Here is a 22,755-nt window from a genome sequence, read left to right on the forward strand (position 1 = left end):
ACACCTACTTCATTTGATTCTGAACATTCTACTTCTGTGTTCAGTCCAGCCTGACTTTGTTTTGGAAACTCGGTATTTAACAGAAGGGCAGATTTACTCTAGAAGCTGCCTGTCTTGACTGACCTGTTTTCTCAAATTCTTCAGCAAAATAGGGGTCATTGAGATCCACATCAGGTGGAAGTTCATCTTCACTCTCTTCTCTCTCAGCAGCAGCCTGTAACAAAGCACAAATGTTGATTATTTTAATCAACATTTGATTATTTGAACACAGTATCTCAATCAATCAACTATTTAAGTTTCGCTGGAATGAGATGTTCTGTTGGTAGCTATGAAGATGAAAACGGAAATACTGTACATGGAACATCAAAAAACAAGAGCACAGTAGAAACTGATAGTAAAGACAAATTGACAATTTCAACCCTCTTTCATACATTTTATTAGGCATATCCTCAAACTGTGATGTTTGCCAAACTGTGATGCATCAGACAACCATTCCAACAAAATTACAGGATCAGCACTATTATGTCCTTACTTTATGCCCCACAAAAGCTATGCCTTGGGACAAATTTGAATAAGAAAGTTCATTTTGTGCTGCAGATTTCAAAAAGCTGGAGTTCAGCTTTAAAATAACATATTTTCTTACTGGTAGTAGTGTGTCATACACCTTGCTCCTTGGCTTAATTTATCAAACTGGACAAGGTTGTTAAGCTACAAAAAGTTGCTCTGCTACTGAACAGCGCTGCTTGCTCCATTTTGAGCTCTTATCAACTGGAAGAAGTTACTCATCAAGTGCCAGTTAAAATTTACTGACATGCACAGAGTAACTCAAGGTGTAGAGTTTACTCTTAGAAGTGTAATTCAGCAATGTGAGTTACACCGGGAGTAATTTAAGACTTTAGAGAACCTAGATTCTGCATGCCACGTGGTTATTTTTTCTTTTGTAATTTAAAATTTGAATAGTTCTTTGCAGCTATTAATTCTCTCCTATTACAAGTGTGAGAAACAAGTCTGTATTATTTTAGCCCCAAAATTTCCAAATTATCATTGTCATAACAACTACAATTATCATTGTCATAACAGCTTTGAATTGATATGCACACAGTAGCAAAAACACCACTTCTAATGCATTAAAAACGCAAATTAAAGCCAATTATTATTATGACTAATTTATCTTTACAGCAGCACAAGTAGATAAAAGATGCTTTGTGTAAGCACATGTATGGTCAGCAGTATGCTGAATATCCTTTTCCTCTGTAGGTTTGTTGAAGTACTCCCAGTACTTCCACATGAGTGACCACTGCATATTCTAACCTTAAAATAGCACTGGCAGCTGGACAATTTATTTTGTTTATCTGAAACAAACATTAACAACAAATAAGAAAACAAATAACAACTCCCCCTCAAATGGCCAATGTAAACATTACCTTTCTCTTTTTCTTAAGGATTCTTTTTTCTTTCTTCTTCTCTAGATATTTTTGCCATGGAGTCAGGTTATCCTTTCCCTCTAACCTGTTTTTGACCATTTCTTCAGCAGTTTCTTTGAGGCCTAGGAAAAAAGCCATAGTAAATTTAAAAAATGTGATGAATCTGAATTTTTTTTAATAAACTGTTTTCTCCTTTGCGAAAGAGTTATCTAGCTTTTATTCAACAAGTCTGTGCAAACAATATAAACATTGCTTAAAAACCCATCTTTTTATAACGAAGATTGCTTTACAGGATGTGTTTTTCCAAATAAAACATTCCTGCAGTAAAAATTGTACAAGAGTCAGAAGAAGCGTTGCTGTGTGGTATCTGATCCCCAAAACTCCTGCTGTTCCTCAGAAAGGTCTTCTCCACACATTCAACTGTGCAGTTTACAGATGCCAGAATGAGTAGTAACACAATAAAACCCACAGACATACACAGAGCCCTTATGTTTAATGTACCACACCATCATTAGTTAAGATTCTGAATTAGTCACGTTGCTGAAGCTTTGCCTCTGTGACAATACTCTGACAATGCTGTAGGATCTCTGCTGGACACTGTATTTTTCATTCTAGAAAAGTAAACCCCATAGACGTGCAACACCTCTGGCTCTTAATGATTCTGGCCTAACAGGATCAGACAGCTGAGTTTGGCTGTGTGAATTAGGTTTACATTAAATTCCATAATTTAGCACAGACATCCACTGTTTCCATGCCCAGCACTTTAATTTGCATAGACAAGTGTGTCCTAACCTTTAAGCTTTTTGTAAATAGAACAGAATGAAGTTTTCTATAAATATGCATCATTAGAGTATTGAATGATGTAAGAACATCACCTTAAAAACAAATCCATTAAATATCTGAAGCATTCCCATGTAGTAGAATAAGTAGAATAAGTAGAATACTTGAATTCAGAATATGCACTTAACTTAAAAGCAATCTTCTAGTTTTGGTAAAAAGTTCCATACACATCAAGAATATTCTGATGTAAGAACATCACCTTAAAAATAAATCCATTAAATATCTGAAGCATTCCTATGTAGTAGAATAAGTAGAATACTTAAATTCAGAATATGCACTTAACTTAAAAGCAATCTTCTAGTTTTGGTAAAAAGTTCCATACACATCAAGAATATTTTTCTAAAATTCATTGCATCACAGGGCACTTGGATGTTATGAGGATGAAAACTGATTTCAGATGCACCTCATAAACATTCAGCCCACTCTTCAGAAGATGGGCACTTGCAAAAACAAAATTTCATTATATAAGGAGATTACAGGACTTAATTGTCTTGCAGTACCCTGGAGCACAATTCATTGGAAGAAAAGGAATCAACTTCCCTGGTAGGAGGTAACAGCCTGGGCAATGAAGTATTTTTCTCCTACCTGCAATTCCTTTCTTCATTCACTAAAACTTTTTTTTAACTTTGTATCAAATCAGTCAGATATCCTACAGGTAACATTGTCTCCCACAAAGTGACTGAATTTTCTTGGGAGCTTGTAGGAATCCTCTTTCTGCTTGGCTCTCCAGGCCTGATATTTATTGTCTCTTCCCCAGTCCTACTTCCAGTGGTCTCTCTTCAGCATTCTCTTCTGCCACACCAGCCCAGCCCTGACCTAACTACAGTCTCCCAGCCCTCATCCCAGTTTTATTGCTCAGAAATCATACTCAGACCTCTCCAGATGTCTTAGACTAGATGCCATTCTTTCTCCCAGATTTCTCAGTTGCCAAGTCCCCATTCCTTACCATTCCTCCAGCTCTCCTCAGTATGGAGGAACTGAAAACAATGATCATGGTGGAATAAACAGGGCAGCTTTCACGGACAGTACTAGCTGTCCCCAGAAGAGCAGGCAGAACATTTTTCTGAAAAAATGCAAACACTAATCCCTGCTTTTGTGTTCACTGACACTCCAAAAATCATTCCAAGGCCGGGGAGCTGGTTACAACTTGTCTGAAATACCAAGTGTGGACAAGATCTAAAATAACATTAAAGCATAGAATCATAGGAGGAAAAGAGTGGAGCAAAAACATGATAAAGGATCCTTGTACTACTCTGGAAAGGTGCCAGAATGAACGGTTAAGTGGCAAACTGTTACAGCCACAAAAATTGGGTACTTAACCAGCAAACAAATCAGAGCCATGATAAGGGAAGGATTTTGCAGATTGACTAAAAACATGCCATTAAGAAACTTTCATACAACAAGAACAAATATTTAGTTATCTTCAAAGTCCATGAAAGCAGAGTCATCAGCTTCCTTGAAACCGAACCACTATAACTTTGAATACTTTGTAATACTTTTATGGGAAAAATTACTGGCCAGGTAACAACCTTGCACATTCTCTTTGAAGATACAGAATTAAAAAAAATATATGCCACATCTCCAGCAAAAGAGAGACCCAAAATCTGAAAGGAAGTTACAATATTTCTGATTTATTTGCCTGGAAAATTGAATCATTTGATCCATCTGGCACTGAAGAACTTGGAGGAAAATCCAGCCCTTTCTTGTGGTATTTGGCAGTCTCATGAAAGGCATTAGAGTTTCTCCACAGATTAGAATGGCTTAGAAACTACTGTCCAGACCACTTCCCGAGAATAAGTGTATTTAAGTGGTCAAAAGGATTTTGATTCCAGAAGGGGAAAGGAATTGTCTACTTTAGGTAGAAATATTAGCTGGCCATAGAAAGGTTTAACTTATATATCCTTATTGATATATATATTTTTTTTAGAATTAATGAACCAACATTTTTATTTAATCTTCACAAAAGAGCGCAAGAGAGGAAAAATGTCATCTATATTAGCATGCAACAAAATCATACTTCAGCTAAAGGATTAAACATGGTGTAAATACTACAGCAAACCTAAGCACACTTCTCTACACAGGGGTGGGACAGCAAGGGATGGGTGCAGGCAGAATTTTTACTTCTCCAAACACTCAGTTCTGAAAACTTACAGAAGTTTAACAGCCTGCAATTGTCACTGATATTAGAGGGTAGAAAGACAAATTTCTGTTCTCAGGAAACCTAAACAAGCAAGTTCATCCTGCTTGTAATGCCTCACCAGAAAAATGAAACACCTTGTTGCAGGCAGCTGCAAGGAACAGCAAATAGAAGTACTCTGATAACGTTAGAATTTGTCACCCCCAAAGATAAAATATTTCAAGTCAGCCAAGCTTTCCTAAGCAGTAAGTGTGCCTGTGAGAAGCCACCACACGTAGCACTGTCAGGTGTGAGCCCCCACACAGCTCAGCACGTGCTGCAGAGCTGAGGCCACTCCAGGAAGGGGACACAGACCCAGATGGAGATAAAATATTTCTTACAAGACTTTCTGTGCTCAGCATCATCTTTTACTGTACAGTTGGGCTTTACTACGCACTTTACAGACACCACAGCCTTCTATTCTACTTCTGACCAAAACAAATTTGAAATTTTGCTCTAAGCCTAGCTAAATATTTACATCTCCTTCTTCCCAAAGGAAAAGTTTTTAAGTTCAAAAAACACCCCCAAAAACTTGGCTGAATATCATCAAGAAAATGCAGTTGTGGTCTTCTCTCTTTTCACTTTCTAAGGGGAGCTTTGGGAGCTGGATAAGGATTCATAGCAATTGTTGCTTAAATCAGATATGATTAAGAAAACAGATGGATGCTCGAATATAACACTGATTTTGTGCCTAGAAGAAACAGACCAAAGAGAGTTGGAACTACATCTAATTTATTTTTGCTGGCACTGTGGTTTATTTAAAACTATTATGATTCAAGAATAACTGAATCATTGACAAAGTATGCTTTCTATAGCCATGTGTAAATAACTGTGCCAAAACTCAAAATTTTAAATTAATTCAAATATCTGTTTTTCAACTGAAAAACTTCCTAGATTTAACTGTTGTAATTCTTCCATGTATTAAACATTTGGACAGGAAAAAGATTTTGCAATAAGTCAAGCACATTAAGCAGAACTTGATAATAAAAATATTTCAACAGACATAAACTAGTTCTGAAAAAAATTAAGGAGTCTTCAGAGAATTCAACAAAAACTATTTTTGAATGCCCAGAATGCTCCAACTAAACATAAATGATTTTGAAATTTAAAAGAGCACATTTGTTCAAGAAAAAATAACCTAACAACTATCCTCCCTCCCATAAGGAAGTATAGCCTCAAGCATGTATAAACTGCCAGAGCTATAAACTACTGTTCAGCATGTGCAGCCTATGCTCCATGACACAAAAAACATATATAAAAGAGTATCCCCTTCAGGTGTGCAGGACCTCTTCTCCAAATGCTGCCTGAAATAAGTGAGGGCTGAATTTTTGACTCAAAAGCAAAATTAAGACACCCATTTTCACTTTTACAAAACTTGTGTTTTGAACAAAACTGTGTTGCAGAGGTCAATGGCCAGAAGTGGCACTGCTGCCCTTGTGAAGGGGAACAGTCTCTAACAAAGGCAAGAGAACACTTCTATGATTTCCAGAACCTCTGCTCTTCAATAAACCTCTAATTTTTTCAGGGTAAGAAACGAGGAAATGTTAACATATACTGTAAAATCATAGTTGCTAAATTAATATCAAAGACTATAAACTATCCATGTATAATTCATTGTGCACACATGTACATTGAACCTAAAATTGTACGAACAAACCTGACCCTGTGCATGGACATCCAGCTACATTTAGACAAAATCAGTCAAATTTATCAAGATAGAGGGGTTTTGTTAGGTTGTTTGGGTTTTTTTTTTACCATCCCTCCCTCAAAAGAGATAAGGACATAGCAAAAGTCCTAGGAATCCTAGAAGAAGGTGCAGTAGGGAAGGGGTTGGACTAGGTGTAAGTATGTTACGTTTTGTTTGGTTGTTTGGGTTTTTTTTACCATCCCTCCCTGAAAAGAGATAAGGACATAGCAAAAGTCCTAGGAATCCTAGAAGAAGGTGCAGTAGGGAAGGGGTTGGACTAGGTGTAAGTATGTTACAAATCCAATTTTCTGAAGTCAAGTTCCATTGCAAAGAAACAGAGAGTCCATGCATCATGGAACTGGATGGTGTAATTATGAAGTGTACTTACACCTTCATACTAGGTGTAAGTATGAAGTCAAGTTCCATTGCAAAGAAAGAGAGAGTCCATGCATCATGGAACTGGATTCCATCTCTACTACATTTAATACTCCATTGCCACTAAATGTGAATGCAATTTACTCCTAATATGCAAGGTACAGTCTCAAGGACAGCCTCTCAGAAAAGTTCTTGTTCTCTCAGGGCAAGCAAGGCTAAAGAGTTTCCTTTGGTCTCCCTTAAAACGATTTTCCATCTCCTAAAATGAATGGTTTGCTCTAGATTCCTGAATATGTTACCACATTAAGTTGCTCAAACTTTTTTTTTAATTTGCAGGACTTCTTTCACACAATGTGCAAAATTCTTTGAAAAACAGAATGCATAATAAACAAAAAACCCTCCAAACATGCTTTCCAAAACCAACACAAAGGACAGTTACTTCAACAACACCTAAATACAAACATTTATAAATACAAAACACACTCCTAGCAGCAATTGATTCACCTGTGGTTTCCACCTTCACTCTGAAAGGTGGCAACAACAAATCTCTGTAGAAGTCTTATAAAGCTACCTATCTATGAGAACCCCTTGGCTTTGAATGCTCAGTGACACAATGAATTAACTACTGAGTGAGCACCATCGTGAATGCAAGCACTGACATGCTGTGGACAGACAGAGTATGACACTGTGTCACTGAGCACTTGTCCTGGCTGCAGGATACATGCCTTCTCAAAGAGGTTTTGACAGAATTCATGCCAGAAATCATTGGAATTATAAAAGCATGATTGAAAGCACAGAATTTTTAATGCCCTTTTGAATACAGGTCTGATGAAGAAACAGGAATAAAATTGTTCCATTCAGTTTAGTCCATTTCTGTGAACTGCTACAGACCAGAATATTTCTAACCGAGCAGAACTTCTATTCAGCAGAAGTTACCTGAGTCACAACTCAGAATAATATTTGTATAAATCATATCATTAGATATGCATTCCTAGCTGGGATTAACCCATCAGCAGTGAAGGGCCTGGATTCTGGCATGTGTCTGGTCTTGCTAAATGCAGTAACAGAACAGGGCTGTGTCCTGACATGGGCTGCAGTCCCACAGCTGCTGCACCTTGCTGCTCCCAAGAAGGGAATGTCATACTTCCCTAGTCTTTCAGCTGCCCATTTAACCCTCTGAACATTTGCCTGACATGCTAACTCACTGGAAAAGATCCAGATTTTTTCTTTTCCAGAGTAGCTCTGTTATTTTAGCAAACAAAATTACGTTTGCAGAGACCTACCAAGTGTGAGGGCTGGTACAGACAGTCAGAATGAGCTGTGGGCCAGGACCAGGGTGATGCCACAGTGCAAACCTTTCCTTTTGTGGATGTAGTGAGCTGTTAAACCGGCTCATTCCACCTCACACAATGCATTCAGTCTGAGTGGTTTTTTGTCACAAAGGAAAAAGAGAAGTAGACACTCATGTTTGGCTTTCCAGATGAGTTGTGCTGGATGCTGCATGCTGAAGTTACCTTTCACTGATTTCCAGATGTCAATCTGGATGTCACTGCTCCCCAACCATTCCTGGTACCTTGCTTTCTCCCAGAGCACTTTCACTGGAAGGTCAGACTTCTTCCTCTTTGCTCCTCCAAATCTTTAGCCTTATGCAAGCAACACTTCCAAACCACTCTCCTATAATTATACACTATGTTTCCAAATCATACTGATTTTCATTTTTAGAAGTGTAAGTATGTTTTATGACTCTATAGCAAACACATGAATTCTACTTAAAAATGTCTATAAAGTGATAATTGAAAAAACAAGTACAAAAAACCCTGGCAAAAAATGATCTATAAAGAGAAACTTACAGCAGAGGAACTGAGTTCAGTCATGTTATTTTTTCTATTTCCCTCACTGTAAACAATCTGGATTTCAATTTATGTGGGGGGAAAAAGGGGTTGTTTCTCCTACTATAAATTCAGCACCTTACACTATATCCCTGTCAGCAGACCCATACTACATATCTGCCAAGGCAGGAAAAGAAAAAAAATAAACCCTACCTGGAACCCATTTAATCTCCATTCCTATATCCTTTTCTTCCTGTTTTTTCTCTTTTTCTTGGATATTTTGCAAAAGTTCTCTGTATTTGGCAATTTGCTCTTCATCATCTTTTTGGCTTTTCCTCGGCCTGTCATCTTCCATTTCATGAGCTACATCACCATCTAGGAGGAGAGAGCAAAGTTATCTCAGAGAGCTTCATGAAAATGAGCAACTGAAGTTAATCTTTATGAAATAAACCTAAGACACACACGTTATTTCCAGAAGATATTATAAAATATTTTCATCTATTATTACCCCACAGAGTAGCCAGTTGAAGAATTCCCTTATTTAGATGAAATAAAATAGTATCTGAAAAGACAAAAAATTTGTCCTGTAAAAGAAATCACTCACTGAACACACATCACTCACTTAGAATTACTACTTTTAGATTCCCTTCCAGCAGAGTAGAATGTAAATCTCCAAAACCAGCCCTTCCAGCCTTTTGTGTAGATGGGCATTGCCTCTGCTAACTTCCAGTCAGCTGGGACCTCCCTGATTATCCAGGATTGCCCAAAAATGATGGGAAGTGGCTAAGAGCATATGATATCTGCCAGCTCCCTCAGTACCCTTGGGTGGATCCCATCTGGCCCCACAGATTTGTGTCTGTGTGGTGTAGCAGATGACTGACCATTTCCCTTTGGATTAAAAGTGCTTCTTTCTGCTCCCTGTTCCTGTCTCCCAGTTCAGGTACCCAGAGAACTGTTATTACTATTAAAGACTGAGGCAAAGGAGGCATTAGTACTGCAGTCTTTCACTCATTCTTTGTCACAGTGCTTCCCTCTACCTCCAGTAAAGGATGGAGATCCTCCTTAGTGCTCCTCTTATTGCAAATGTATTTATATAGACAATTTCCAGGGCAGTAATCAGGTTAAGTTCTGGCTTAGCTGTGACCCTTCTTATTTTCTCCCTGCACAACCCCCCAACACCCTTGTAGTCCCCCTGAATTGCCTGCCCCTTCTTCCAAAGTTCATAAACCCTCCTTTCTTTTCTTAAGTTCCAGCCAAAGCTCTCTGTTCAGTCAGGCCGGGTTCATTCCCTGCTGGCTCATCTTTTGCATGGCACATGGGGTCAAGTCAGCTGCTTTTCTACTTTCCTCATCAGAAGCTGGGATCTAAGAGGGAAGCATCTGCTCATCCAGAAAGCAGAAGGCAACTCTGTTTTGAAGACAAGTAGAAAAAGAAGACATTTGGTTGTTTCTTATTCCTAGCGTCCTGAGAAAGAAGAGGCTGTACTGCATGGGAAAAGAAAAAAACATTAAGCTAAAAGAGGATACCTAGAACCTGGAGAGGCAAGGGGCTCCCAGTTTGTATTTATCACTCATTTTGCTAGGAGAAATTTAAGTGGCAATGCATATTGTAATTTTTTCTCATTTAGATAGAACTTGTATTTCTTCTGTCAAAACTAACAGTTTTAAAACAAATGTTCAACATCACCTTCAAAAGGACTGTAGGAGCTTTTAATTCTGTAAGCAAATAAAGCACATTTGACAACAGCTGCAAGAAAGGAAAGTGATCTGAGTTTGTTCTCAAAGTTTGTTCAGAGTTCAAATAACCTTGTCAGTGGCTTTCAAGTATCAAGCTGTATTGCACAACATCAGGAACCACTTTCTGATGGATATTAAGGCAGCAATGCTTTCTGCCAACAGCTTGTTCAAAGGCTTTTTGAACAAAACACACAAACCAAAAAGTTCTGGGGCATTAACCGCTGCACTGCAAGAGAAATACAATCAACCTGGGAAAGAGAAAAAGGCAAAAACTGATGAAATTTAGAGTATAAAATACAAGCACATTCTTATTGTTTTCAAAAGCAAGTAGTAATAGAAGTGCTAAAAGATTTTAAAATAAGAAAGTTCAAATCATGAGGCTGGTCAGAAACATTCCAATACAACAAACTGTTTTTAAAAGATCACATTAATACCAAATATAACCAAATACAGAGGTTCAATATATTAAATCAGTGACTGGCAGCAGAGTTAGCTGAGATCATGTTCTTGTAATCACATGGTTGTGAAGAGACAGTGCTCTTAGTTTAAGAAGATTATCTTGAAATAGCTGAGTAGATGATTCCTTTTTTAAAAAAACTCAGCCTTAGAAACTAAAGGGAGTAGAAAACTTTTAGCAGATATAACATCTGACCAGAGGTCTGCTGCAAAGCTGAATTATTCTAAAGGAGGGGGGGGAATTTTCTTTCTATGATGCAATGGCAAAGCAGAAAACTCAGCTACTGACTTGGATGCTGATAGCCATACCATAAAATTTGCCCTAAATGTCTCAATTTTATTCAGGGTAGTTACTCAAATTCAGACAGATAAAAAGTAAAAACCAAAATACATACAATGCATGTAGAGCCAGAGAATTAAAACCAAAAAGCTTTAAACTCCAGTGTTCAAGAATCAAGTCTGAGGTAGAGGTTTTTGCACTACAGCATGCTATGAAAAATTAAATGTGTTGACATCAGTCATGAGCCAGAAAATAATGTCAAAGAAAACACGGGGGTTTAACCCCATTTTCCCCACATTTTAAGCTCTTCCTGAACAAGGATTTGTGCAAATCCCATTAGTTCATCCCAGTGATAATCAAAAAATGGAAAAATTTAGAATACAAGAAGAAGTTTATTCAAAGCCTATCAGAGTCCATGCCTTTTTGTAAGATTTTTCAGGGAGAAAAGATACTGGAAGAAGAGAATGCAAAGAATCAGATAACAGTAAATCAATGGTAAACATTGAATTATGGCATTTTCTTAGATTTTTTTGCATTTTCCTTTAGGTATGTGTAGTCTAACTATTGAGGGGCGTGCACTGGGTGCAGTTTTAAACCTCCCCTTGCAAACCAGGTGAGTTTTGTAGCTGCAGCCTTCCAGCACCTGTGTGAGCCAGCCAGACCTAAGGCAAGGCTAACACTCTGGCAATCAGAGTCAGTCCTGAGCAGGGACTCACTGGCCTGCAAAAGCACAGAGAGATGCATTTTTCATGTTACTGGACACCTCCAACAGTTTATATGAACTTCCTAGGAGGAATGCTGACATGACCCTTCTTGGCCTTGCAAGCACCTTTAATTGCAAAACAAACTCAACCCAGCAGTTCCTGCAAACATGCTTTGGAAAAGTATCCAACATCTGCATCAGTTGTATCAAGTTTCTGATGCTTCACAGAAAGAAAATAATCAGGTTGTGGTATTTGCATTCTGAAATTCCCATGAAATTCCACCCAGGCTTGGCCAACTCATAAACTGCTAAACCCTCTTGCTTCTTTCCACAGACAATAATAAATAACCACATGTTCTACTTCTGTCACCCTCCATTTCTCAGCCTTCTGTAATAGCTTCAGCAAATATAAACACATGTGGATACTGTTCATTTTTAAGAGAAAAAGGCTGTACCTTATCTAATAAAATGCTATACTATGCATTTAAATTTATATATGTAGTCATGATTTATTGTAACAAATAGATTTCAGAGTTGTAAAAAGATTTAACAACTAGTCTGATTCTATCTAACCTTAATTATTGAATACAAGATTTAGAAGCATTATTTAAACAAAAAATCCTCCTTCCTGACCATTACATTTCCTTTTAGTGCACTTATGCACCTCTGGCATCAGGACAGCAGCACAAAATAAAAGACCTACTGGCTTTGTGGAGTCTTACATTGGAAGTTAAATGCCACATATCTGAGCAGGAAGCCACAAGAGACTGGGCTTCCTGCTCAGATTCCCACTGAGGAGAGCAGGGATCTCCATGAAGCTCCTACAAGCCTGGTGGTGTTCAGTGTTTGGACAACCCTTAGGTTTAACTTTTAGGTTTCCCTTTATGGAGTCACAACTTGGACCCAATGATCCTCATGGGTCCCTTCCCACTCAGGATATTCCATGATTCTATCAAGACCAGCTAATTAAAAAAAGTCCTATAAAAGTATTTATCACAGAGTCTATTTCACTATTTGTGTGCTGTGTAAAGAAGAACAGCAGAAAAGATGTTGCTCTTGTAAATATTAATAAAAAACCAGATTAAAAGCTTAGACATAAACCCCATGATGCTTAATTTGAAGTATATTTAAAACGCCATACACTAAATCACTGGTCCACAGAGTCAAAATAGCAATTATGGGCTGGATTTGATGAATGCCACAAACACTTCCTAACTGGGATAAACGTACCCAAGTAACAGAAAATTCAGAAGCAACGTAAAGGCGAAATTTTGTGCTATGAACTACAACATTCCAGGTCACTGAAACCCTTGATGTTACAGAACTGTTGTTTAACAGTAATACCAACATTCATGATGCACGTATTTTAAGCTGAAAAATTCCATGAAAAAACATGTTAGAACAGGCCAAGAAAAACCCTTTTAAAAATAAAACATTTTAATAAGTTTGAAAAGTACGAAGAGAAGTCCAGGACATTTTTTCCTCCTTATCAGACTCCTACATTTCCATTCAAGCAGCTGACGTTGATTTTTCCCATTTGTGCTTAGCACCACGTAATTCTGCTGGATGGAACCCTGACAGATGGAATCCTGTTTTGTATCACATAACTGAATGGATAAAATGTCAGGAACATATTAAAGACATGACAACATAATTCCTCTATTAGCAACTTACTTTTCAAAACATTATTTGAATCTAGATATTTCCAGATTTAAAATTTAATAGTGTGGTAAGATTATTTAAGGTAATTCTTTTTTCCCTTCCCAGCAATGGAATTTTACTCTTTAAAATTCCTGTTGTTCACATGAATATTTGCTTTCATCACCACCCTATCACAGATGCTTATCTTTAGCATCTTGGTAGCCTTGTACCTGACAGAAGATGTAAGTGCTTTACTCTGCATCCCCTGGTCCCTTTTACAGACTTCACTAAGTATTGCTAAAGAAACTAAAGTGCATTACAGTGCAGTTTGTGAGTTTTCATGTCAGGTGAGAAACAAGTGGACATTATCACTGCCAAGATGAGTTTGCTGCCACAAGATTTCCCAACTCTATAACCAGAAGAATCTGTAATGTTTTTTTGCATGCTCCGAGCTCATCTCTGATTGCAGCAACCTGCTTTAATGCGGTATAAATCAATTTTAACATCTGTTTGAAAGACCTAATTAAGGTTTAATGAAATTTTATTTGCCTTGTAATCTAGGCTGTATATATTATTAACAGCAGCATGGATTTTAGAATGAAAACAATCAATTTAAATCATGAATTTAAACATTGCTGCACCATATGCAGAAGACTCATGTACCTTACAAAGTTAGATTAAATTCTCTTTATATTCTTAAGAGATATGTGAATCAAAAAGCATTTGAAAGATGTTCCTGTTTATTTAGTCATTATCCACCTTGCAATTCAAACTAGGAGTTTTCCTCTGAAAATGAAACACTTCAAGTTCTATGGGCCTATAATTTATCTCAAAAATGAACAGATTAAAAGCAGATATTGCCAAACTTGACAAAGAGACGTCAAGATACCCTGAAAAAAGATAAAAAAGGGAGTAGGAGGAGAAACAAAATGCAAGAAAATTATTTTCCACTCAGAGGTGCAAGCTCCTATTGAGAAAGCAGCTACTGTGGTCCAGTGGAAAGTGTCCCTGCCAATGGCAGGGTGTGGGAGCTAGATGATCTTTAAGGTCCCTTCCAGTCTGAACTATTTGGAGATTCTGCTCAGGGGCACAATCATTATACAACAAATATAATATTGTCCTTGTAAAAGATGACGTTCAAGGCATTTTCTATAAACATGACATTTAAATACGTGAATAATTTACATTCAAAACCCTGCAGCTAATGGCTTTGTGTACAATATTTATTACCAAAGTACCTTGCTGCTGTTCCTCCTCTTCTTCACTTGATGAAGCCAAATAAGCTTGAAAATCCATGTCAAGAAGCTCCTCTTTGTTAAAAGTTCTGCTGAGTGATGTTACTCGCTCATGATCTGTCTCATCCCATGTGATATCTACCTTAAAAGAAAGAATGCCAGTTGTAGAAGCTGGAACACTAAAACTAAACACTGTAACACTGTCTTTTTAGGGAAAATTATTTTATACTTTCCATTCAATTACCTGTTAGTAATTCTCTCTACAATACCTCACTGTAATAACCATTTAGCAACATGAATTTAATTACAACATTTTGGAATTTATTCTACAGTTAGTTTTAATGAGTTTGAGCTACAAGAAAAAAATGCAGAAATCTCGTGCACTGAAAGGTTCTGTAACAGCAGGTCTCACAACACAAAACCTCTGTAAGCCACATTTCCTTTGTGGCAACAGATACTGGAGCTCAAGCAGCCACCAACCCCTCTCTTTTCCTCTTCCAGCAGCAATTCACTGCCGGAATCACACGCGGATTGCAGCGGAGACAATGAAAGTGTTTGCGCAACTGCAGCCTCAAGCAGAACGTGGAACAGATCTGACTGAAAAATGATCCAACAGAAAGTACTTATTTCTCAACTAATCACTTCTCCAATCTGGTTCACTTCATGGCCAGATGGAGATTTTGGCTCTCAGTAGGACAGAGTAGGAATGAATTGCTACAAGGAAGGGAAGCAACTGTTGAAGCCTGAAAACTCTTACTGATTTATACACTAACATCCATTTTAGGCAAATCAAAGGCTTTGACTGTAAATAACCAAGCAATTTTATGTGCAACTTGTCACAGAGATATAATGAGGTCAAAATTCAGTATTTAATTTGTAAAAGAGAAGCACAATCTCCTTTAAAATCTAAACCAGGGTTGCAACTTGTAGGTCCATAGCATGCTTAAATCTTTTAAGACGTTTGATGTCTTTATTTTGAAATGGTGGAGATAAGCAGGAATCTTTTCCCCAGTACATATATCATTCATATGATATATGAAGCTGAGAGCAAAACTAAACAAATGAGAAAAGCATTACAAAACCACTGTAAAGATACCTTTGATGTTCCCATAGCAGCAGATGTGAAGTACTTTGGCTTATAAGCAGCAATGTTCACTTCTGAGGCTACATCTTTTGGCTTATCATCAAATGCAACATTATCTGGAATAAATCTTAAAGGCAAATAAAATATGTTATTCTTCAAATACACGGGGAAATTGCATAGTATAAACAACCTAAGCTTTCCTGAGTATGGTAAATCAGCATGAAGGAGTCAGCTAAAATAAAGAGGGTAAGCCTGAAAAGAGAACAAAAGATATGAACAAGTATTCCACACGTGTAAGATTTATGGCCTGGCTTCTGCAGATCTGTTCCATGGGGTTTCAGTGTATAACAACACTCTCTTTGGGAAGTATTTCAATTTTCAGTCTGGTATAAACAGGGTCACAGGTGGCTTTTTTGGTGGTTTTGTTTTAAGAACGATCTTTTCAGAAAGTTGAATATTAAAAATTAAAAAGAAAAAAGTTAATAAAATAGGATTTGGAAACAGATTAATAAGAAATTCCAAACCTTTTAAGAAAGTTTGGTACATCTTGAAAATTATAATTAGTAAGGAAAAAAAAAAGTTTAAAAGTAACAATTGAAGAACTTAGTTTAAAAAAACACCCAAACCCCTTGATATACTACTTGAGAAATTACCTGTGATTTTTTTTAAATCTTTGCAAATGTAATCTGATACATAGTACTCAACATTAAAATTTAACAAAGCAGAAGATGAGGAAAATCATTGCAGATTTCAACTGTGTTTGTTGTAAAACATTATCAGTGTTTAAAATGATAAAAAGTTGCATGCTCCCTGAGCAAAGGTGTCTTCTCCAAAATGGTTCAAAGCAAACTAACTGAGTTTCTCCAGAATATGATACAAAGCAAAAAACCCTTAACTTTCACTGACTTCCAAAGGTGTCCATAATAGAGGCCCCAGCAGACAAACAGGGCTTTTGTCACAACTTTCGTGATTTAGTAACTTTTCTGCTTAGAATGAAAGGGGGCTTTTGTAACAAAAGGAAATACTAACAATAAACCAAACCATAATTTTAAATCCTTTCTTTCCCAAACATGACTTTTGAAAAATCAGAGCATCCAGCTCATTCACAAGCACTAACATATCTATTTGAGCTTTGTGACAACAGCAGCAATAATCTTGCCCTGTGGCAAGGAATCACAAAAAAGATCCACTTCTGGACCCTTGGGGAGAGAAAAAGAAAAAATTTTTGTTTTCTGAATCCTATCACTTTATTTAATTGTACCAAAAGCTTGAAGATGTAATCAGAACTTTTCATCTGGCTTCTATGAAAATAGACTCTCTATGCAGAGATGCTTCAACTTCCCATATTACAATAAAAATGGTTAAAAAGAAGTAAGAGGAGCCAAAGGGAAACCTAACAACTCACTGGATGCCCAATTTATCTTCATATCTCGTTTTTGGTTCCAGAATAAAGTAATACAGTTTACTCTGAATTATTATAAACTGCCTTTAATTCACTCTCCCTGGCCCAACGTGCAAAAATATCACCAGTGGAGTTACCTCAGGTCTATGAAAGAACAGCTACTTTCAAATTCCAGTCCATCACATTCCTCATAAATTTTATTGGCTGTTTCAGGAGAATCACATTCTACAACTGCATAGAAGTATTTCAGTCGCTTAAACTGGTACTCCCGCAGTTTCTCCCTATAAATCCTGTGAAAGTGGAGAAAAGACCAGTCAGGTGAGCTGGCTTTAACAGCTTTTTATTCACAATATCTTTTAATTCAACTCATTAAAAACATGCACCAATCAACCACTGTCCTAATCTTGTACGATTAAATGTTAAACAGCACAAAGTTCCACCAATATTGAGTTTTCTTCAAGTAAAAAAACTATTTCAGACAGTTTTATTAAGTGTAAAATTTGTACAGGACTCCACTGAAAGGTCACAGGGATGAGGTTCAGTGAATCTGAAGGGCACAGGTGTCACTGAGGTACCTCTGGGATACCTGGAATTCTGTGTGTTGGATTCCAGATGCTCTCAAGCCTGCTGAGCAGTAAATCCAACACTTCAGGATGCACCTTGATGGACACAATGCAGGTGACCTCAGAACATGCTCTACATCCACCTGACACTCTCCTGAGACACCAGAGAATGTCTTCAAAGGGATCTGCCAGTATTTTAGAAGCATCTGGATTTTCTAAATACAGGGCAGTCCAGCAGGATGCATTATACAAATATGGCCCCAGTCAGGCTGCCAAACATCTGGAAATTCTGGAAAAATATTAAAGCAAAACCTTGAACAAAAGCTGAAAAAAGGCAAAAAAGACATGCCAGGACAATGGTAGGACTGAGGAACTCAGCCTAGGAGGCCAGGGCTGTTGCTGGTGGCACGCAAGAAATCTCAGTCTGGGAATTCTTGGACTAAGGTCCCTGCTGATTTACAGGTAAGAATTTTGACAGTGAGCACTAAAGGGAGTTTACTGCACAAATGGCAATTTGTAGAGGAGAAATGCTGGTTTTTAAGCTACCCACGTATTTGTTTTATTGATTATTTGGTTTTTAAGCTACCCACGTATTTGTTTCATTGATTATTCCAATGAGCTACATCATAAAATTTTGAACTCACATAAAAAATCAGATTTTCTCAAGTTTCATCATGAATTTATTAAATGCACTTATAATGAACCAGTGCCTGTTGTAAAACAACCTTTGAAAAAAAAACCTACAAAATTAAGGTGTCCACAGGATGCTATCACATATGAACTCCTGGAAACAGGAGCTGATTAGGATTTCCACTAAGAATTAAACATATTATATGTCTCATTTGAAGACAAAACTAAAATTAATACCCATCATCCTCTGTGGCATTCTCTGGAAGATCGAACAGTTCCACAGGTCCTTTTTGTTCTTCCTCTTTCAATCTCTCTTTTCCAAACTCTGAAGGATAAATCTACAAATACAACAACACAAAACTAAATTCTTAACTGTGATGTAATGTACACTAGCTAAGAAAAAAAAAAAAAAACCCTCTCCAGGCTTTTACACTTCACAGTTTTTATTTAGGATCAGTAAAGGGATCAATTCCATAAACTTTAATAGTTGCCTAATTTTAACATACGGAAAAGACAGTAGAATAACCAAACTGCCTGCTAGGAATTTTGAGATGAAGAACAACTGACTTTGTTCATTGTACATTGTGGCCCTTTTCAGAAAGAAGTATCTGATTAAAATTTCTCAGAGAGCTGAGGCAGCCACTAATAATGGAAAAATATAACTTAACTGGCCAGAATACAACCAATTTATTAGTAAGGTCTAAGGCTGGGTCTAAGGTTGGGTTATCTGCCCTACAGACCACTGAATATTAAACTAATCAAGGAAATGTAGTCTCCTCTTACTGGAGAAAACGAGCACTGAGGGCCAACCTCATAAACACAGGAAGTCAATGGCCTTGGCCTCTAACTCTGCCAAATACATCCCTGCTACAGCAAGTTAAACTGCAACATAGCTTCTCTCTAAACACATTAATATTTCTTTTGGCTCTCCACAGTACTATCTTGCTTCTTATTTTGCAGTCTATTTTTTTTTTTAACAGTAAAAGTCAGTACTCCCTTTAGAAACCAGTTCTTACCTTAACAGAAAATACTGTTCCTCCTTTGGGTGTGAAAGACTTAAATAGAGCCAACAAATCCTTAGCCTTCAACCTATCCCAATCCATATTACAAACAGCCAATCTGCTTGTAATCTGAAAGAACATAAAATTCATAGGTTTAATTGTTGACTGTTGTGAGGAATACACAATTCTCTAGCAGAACAGTGATAAAAATCAAAGTCAGCAATATACCTTGCTGAAAAAAATAAAAGCAGCATTGTCATTGTGACTTTTTACCACTTAAAGCAGCAAAGATGAGAAACATCAATTACCAGAGCACATAAAAAGGACATAAGTAGTGAAGCACCACAGAATGGTCTGCACCAATCACAGATTTAGAACTGCAGCAACAACAGAACTGCTTAGGATTTTGTTATCATCAAACATTGTCAGTCTCAGGAGCAACCACAACCACTATCGTGACAGCACTAGAGTACTGTGATTTCTTTACACACTGACTGTGCTAGTTGTAAAGTCCTATTTCACTGTCTCATGATGCCTTAATTTCTTAAAGTGTGAGTTAAACAACTAAATTTTTGAAAAGTGAAAAAAAACCAGTAATGAACAAAAGCAGTACTATTTCAATTCTGCAATTACTGAAAGGCTCAATTCTGTTTGTCCTTTCACCTGCAGACAGCTCATTCATAGGTATAGGTAAGTGCTCCTAGGGGAAGAGGAGACACCAGTGAAAGCTGCAAGTCTCTCACTGCCAAACAATTTCATTACACTTCCATTCTGTCACTAAAAGGCTGAAAAACCTTAATGAAAAATACTTCCACAAACTGTTCCATAGATGATGGTCTGTAATGAACTCATAACACTTCTGAGTTTGTCATCTAGCAACTTTTCACATGCCCAGTATTGTTACCTCTTCTCCACGAGGGGCGTCTTTATCCAGCTCGCGCCACGAGTGCTCGATCTCTGGCTCCTTTGGAAAGAGCTCGTTTAAATCCTCATCATCCTCTGAGCTCGTGTCAATGTTCCCTATGCCTCTGGCTAGATCAGGCCCACTATCACTTTCTTCATCATCTTCTGAATCACTGTCATCTTCACCCATTTCCTCATCATCTTCTGGCTCCTCTTCCTCGCCTGTTTCTCCACCATCTTCTGATTCCTCTTCTTCCAATTCTGCATCTTCACTTGAAATGGTTTCTTCCCCTAACTGGCTTTTACACTTTACACTTTGGTCACAGATGTCTGAGCACAGAAAGATAAACATTAGAGACATTTTTATGTTAAAATTACACATGGCCCTTCACAAAAAGGAAAACTTCAGGGCTTTTTCACACTTATTTACAAGACTCCTGAAAGGTGTAACAACACAGGAGCAAGTAACAGAAAACATCAGCATTTCCTCTTTTGTTTGTCTGGTCTGGTCTAATCTAATTTAATTAAACTTTAGGCCCAGAATTGTACTATCAATCACAACTATAATTAAATGTTCTGCTATTTTATTCATATTACAAAACCAACAGGTAGAAATCCATTTAATAATGGAGGCTATACACATGCACAAGCAATATAAAGCTTTTCTTCAAGTTGCCTGATCTTTCTAATCCCCCCTAATATTAATGGCTCAGTGCTGCCATGTTTACAATTTCAGTCCACAAGCTGTGATGTGCCTTCATGGTATCAGTTCATATATCTGCTGTTTGATAAATACAGCAGTGTATATGCTGCTATAAATTTTACTTTCCTAACTAACCAACAATTTTAGCACCAACAATCAAAAGGACAGGGATGTTCACAATCTCACTGAAGAATCAGAACTGATTCTATACAGAGCTGACCAACTCCAACCCTTCAGCAGCACTGAATCTGTGCCAGCCAGCTATTTTATAACTAATCTTGCAAAATATCTTCCATGGATAAAACAAAAGCATCAACATCCAAATGAACACAACTGAATTCTCCATGTTATTTGAACAACCAACCTGATTCTTTTATTTTCCCTCCTAGGGAGTGGTCCTTCCTGGGAGCTTTGACTGACTCAGCAGCACTTCCTTGTGAAGACTTTTCCTTCTTTTGAATTGGAAGGGATCTTCCCCCTGACACACCTCCTTGCTTGTTCTCCCCTTTGGGTAGAAGGCCCTTATTTTCCTGAGAGGGATCAACTTCCACTGCAGGTTTCTGTGAATCCTCTTTCAAGCTGAACTTAGATTTATTTTTTTGTCCTTCTTTTTTAAGGTCATTTACTTTAGTCACCTCTTCACATGTTTGGTCCACCCCTTGTTGGGTTTTTTTGCTCTCCTCCTTTGGGAGGCCACCAGCAGGGACCTTTGCAGAATCTCCTTCTCCTTTACCTTTAACCTTCTTTTTCTTTTTTTTCTTTGCCGTGATTTCTTTACTCTCACTTTCTGAAAGATCAGAGTCAGATTCTGACAAGGCATAGAACTTCCTGAGGTTCTCTGTAGATGTGCAGTTAACAGGGCGACCTCTTTTATCCACCGTGTACTTCAGCTTGAACTTCTTGTCGTGGAACATGGCTCGGAATCGCTTGTCAATCTTGACTTTACGTTCCCTTTCAGGCATCTCCCAAAACCTGGGATCCCTTGCAACGCAGCTGAACCGGCCATCGCTCAGGATTTCCTCCTGGGATGACATTTTCGATGGCATTTTTGAAGACTTAGACATCTACAATAAGGAAAAAACCCAAACATTTCTGATTAAAAAAAAACCCCTTAACCAATTCACATAGATTCAGATACACAGTTGAAAAGAAACCAAGGATTAAACAAAGTTGGGTTTCTAATCTGTACCTAAGAAGTTATTTCCAAAAGCACACGTGGCAATTTCATAGCATCACACGCCGCCTGGTTGGAAGGGACCTCAAAGATCCCTGCCCCTCTGCTCAGGTGACAGCCCAGCTAAAGCTGCCTCCACATCTGGGCTCACAGCACAGGAAGAACATGGAGCTGCAGGAGCAAGTCCAGAGACCACCAAGATAACAGGAGTTCCTCTCCTATGAGAAAAGACTGAGAGAATTGAAATCGTTCAGCCTGGAGAAGAGAAGGCTTCAGGAGACCTAACTGTGGCCTTCCATCTGAAGGGAGCCCACAGGAAAGATGGAAAAAGACTATTTACAAGGGGCTGGGAATAGCTTCAACCTATTAGAAGGCAGATTTAGATTAGATAGGGAAAAAAACATTCTTCCCTGTGAGGGTTGTGAGGCACAGGTACAGGTTGCCAGGAGAAGCTGTGGATGCCTCATGCCTGGAAGTGTTCAAGGCCAGGCTGGATGGAGCTCTGAGCAACCTGGCCTGGTGGAAGGTGCCCCTAGCAATGGGAGAGGGTTTCGAACGAGACTGTGTTTAAGATCCCTTTCAGCCCAGGCCATTCTATGATTCTCCGTGTCGCAGACACATCCCTCCGTGACTCCTCACCAGACCCACGCACGGGACCTTCGACGTGATTAACCCAGCGCGCACCGCAGCTACCGCCCCCCAGCAGCACCAGGCGCGCCAAGACGGCTTCAGCCCCCACACCCGCTCCGTCCCCGACCCCAGCGACGGAGGAGACCGCAGGGAGGAGCCCCGAGGGCGCTCCGCTCATACCGACCGTGCCCGGCGCCCGCCGCTCCCTCACGGCGCTGCCCTCACGGCGCTGCAGGTCGGCGGCAACCGCGCGGCCACTTCCGGCGGCGCTACGGCGGCCGCG

At 38.4% G+C, this 22,755-nt stretch overlaps 1 protein-coding gene across 2 annotated transcripts in view; it reads right to left on the reverse strand.

The window, feature by feature from the left end:
* The window catches only part of ESF1 (ESF1 nucleolar pre-rRNA processing protein homolog), a 29,172-nt gene extending 6,473 nt beyond the window's left edge, over positions 1-22,699 (reverse strand). Inside the window, exons 1-11 of one of the 2 annotated variants that reach the window (XM_041425140.1) lie at positions 22,657-22,699; positions 21,033-21,732; positions 19,967-20,295; positions 19,078-19,191; positions 18,299-18,399; positions 17,006-17,158; positions 15,479-15,593; positions 14,386-14,524; positions 8,545-8,706; positions 1,425-1,546; positions 124-214 (exon numbers count right to left, since the gene is read on the reverse strand). In XM_041425140.1, the coding sequence (XP_041281074.1) occupies positions 124-214; positions 1,425-1,546; positions 8,545-8,706; positions 14,386-14,524; positions 15,479-15,593; positions 17,006-17,158; positions 18,299-18,399; positions 19,078-19,191; positions 19,967-20,295; positions 21,033-21,732 (2,026 nt within the window). In that variant the 5' untranslated portion in view covers positions 22,657-22,699. Of the gene's footprint in view, positions 1-123; positions 215-1,424; positions 1,547-8,544; positions 8,707-14,385; positions 14,525-15,478; positions 15,594-17,005; positions 17,159-18,298; positions 18,400-19,077; positions 19,192-19,966; positions 20,296-21,032; positions 21,733-21,857; positions 22,018-22,656 lie in introns of those variants that run through there. The other variant, XM_041425139.1, reaches the window with a different exon arrangement.
* Positions 22,700-22,755: the final 56 nt, after the last annotated feature.

The sequence above is a fragment of the Onychostruthus taczanowskii genome, unplaced genomic scaffold (genome assembly GCF_017590055.1).
Source record: "Onychostruthus taczanowskii isolate IOZ18803 unplaced genomic scaffold, ASM1759005v1 scaffold87, whole genome shotgun sequence".
NCBI classification, from domain to species: Eukaryota; Metazoa; Chordata; class Aves; order Passeriformes; family Passeridae; genus Onychostruthus; species Onychostruthus taczanowskii.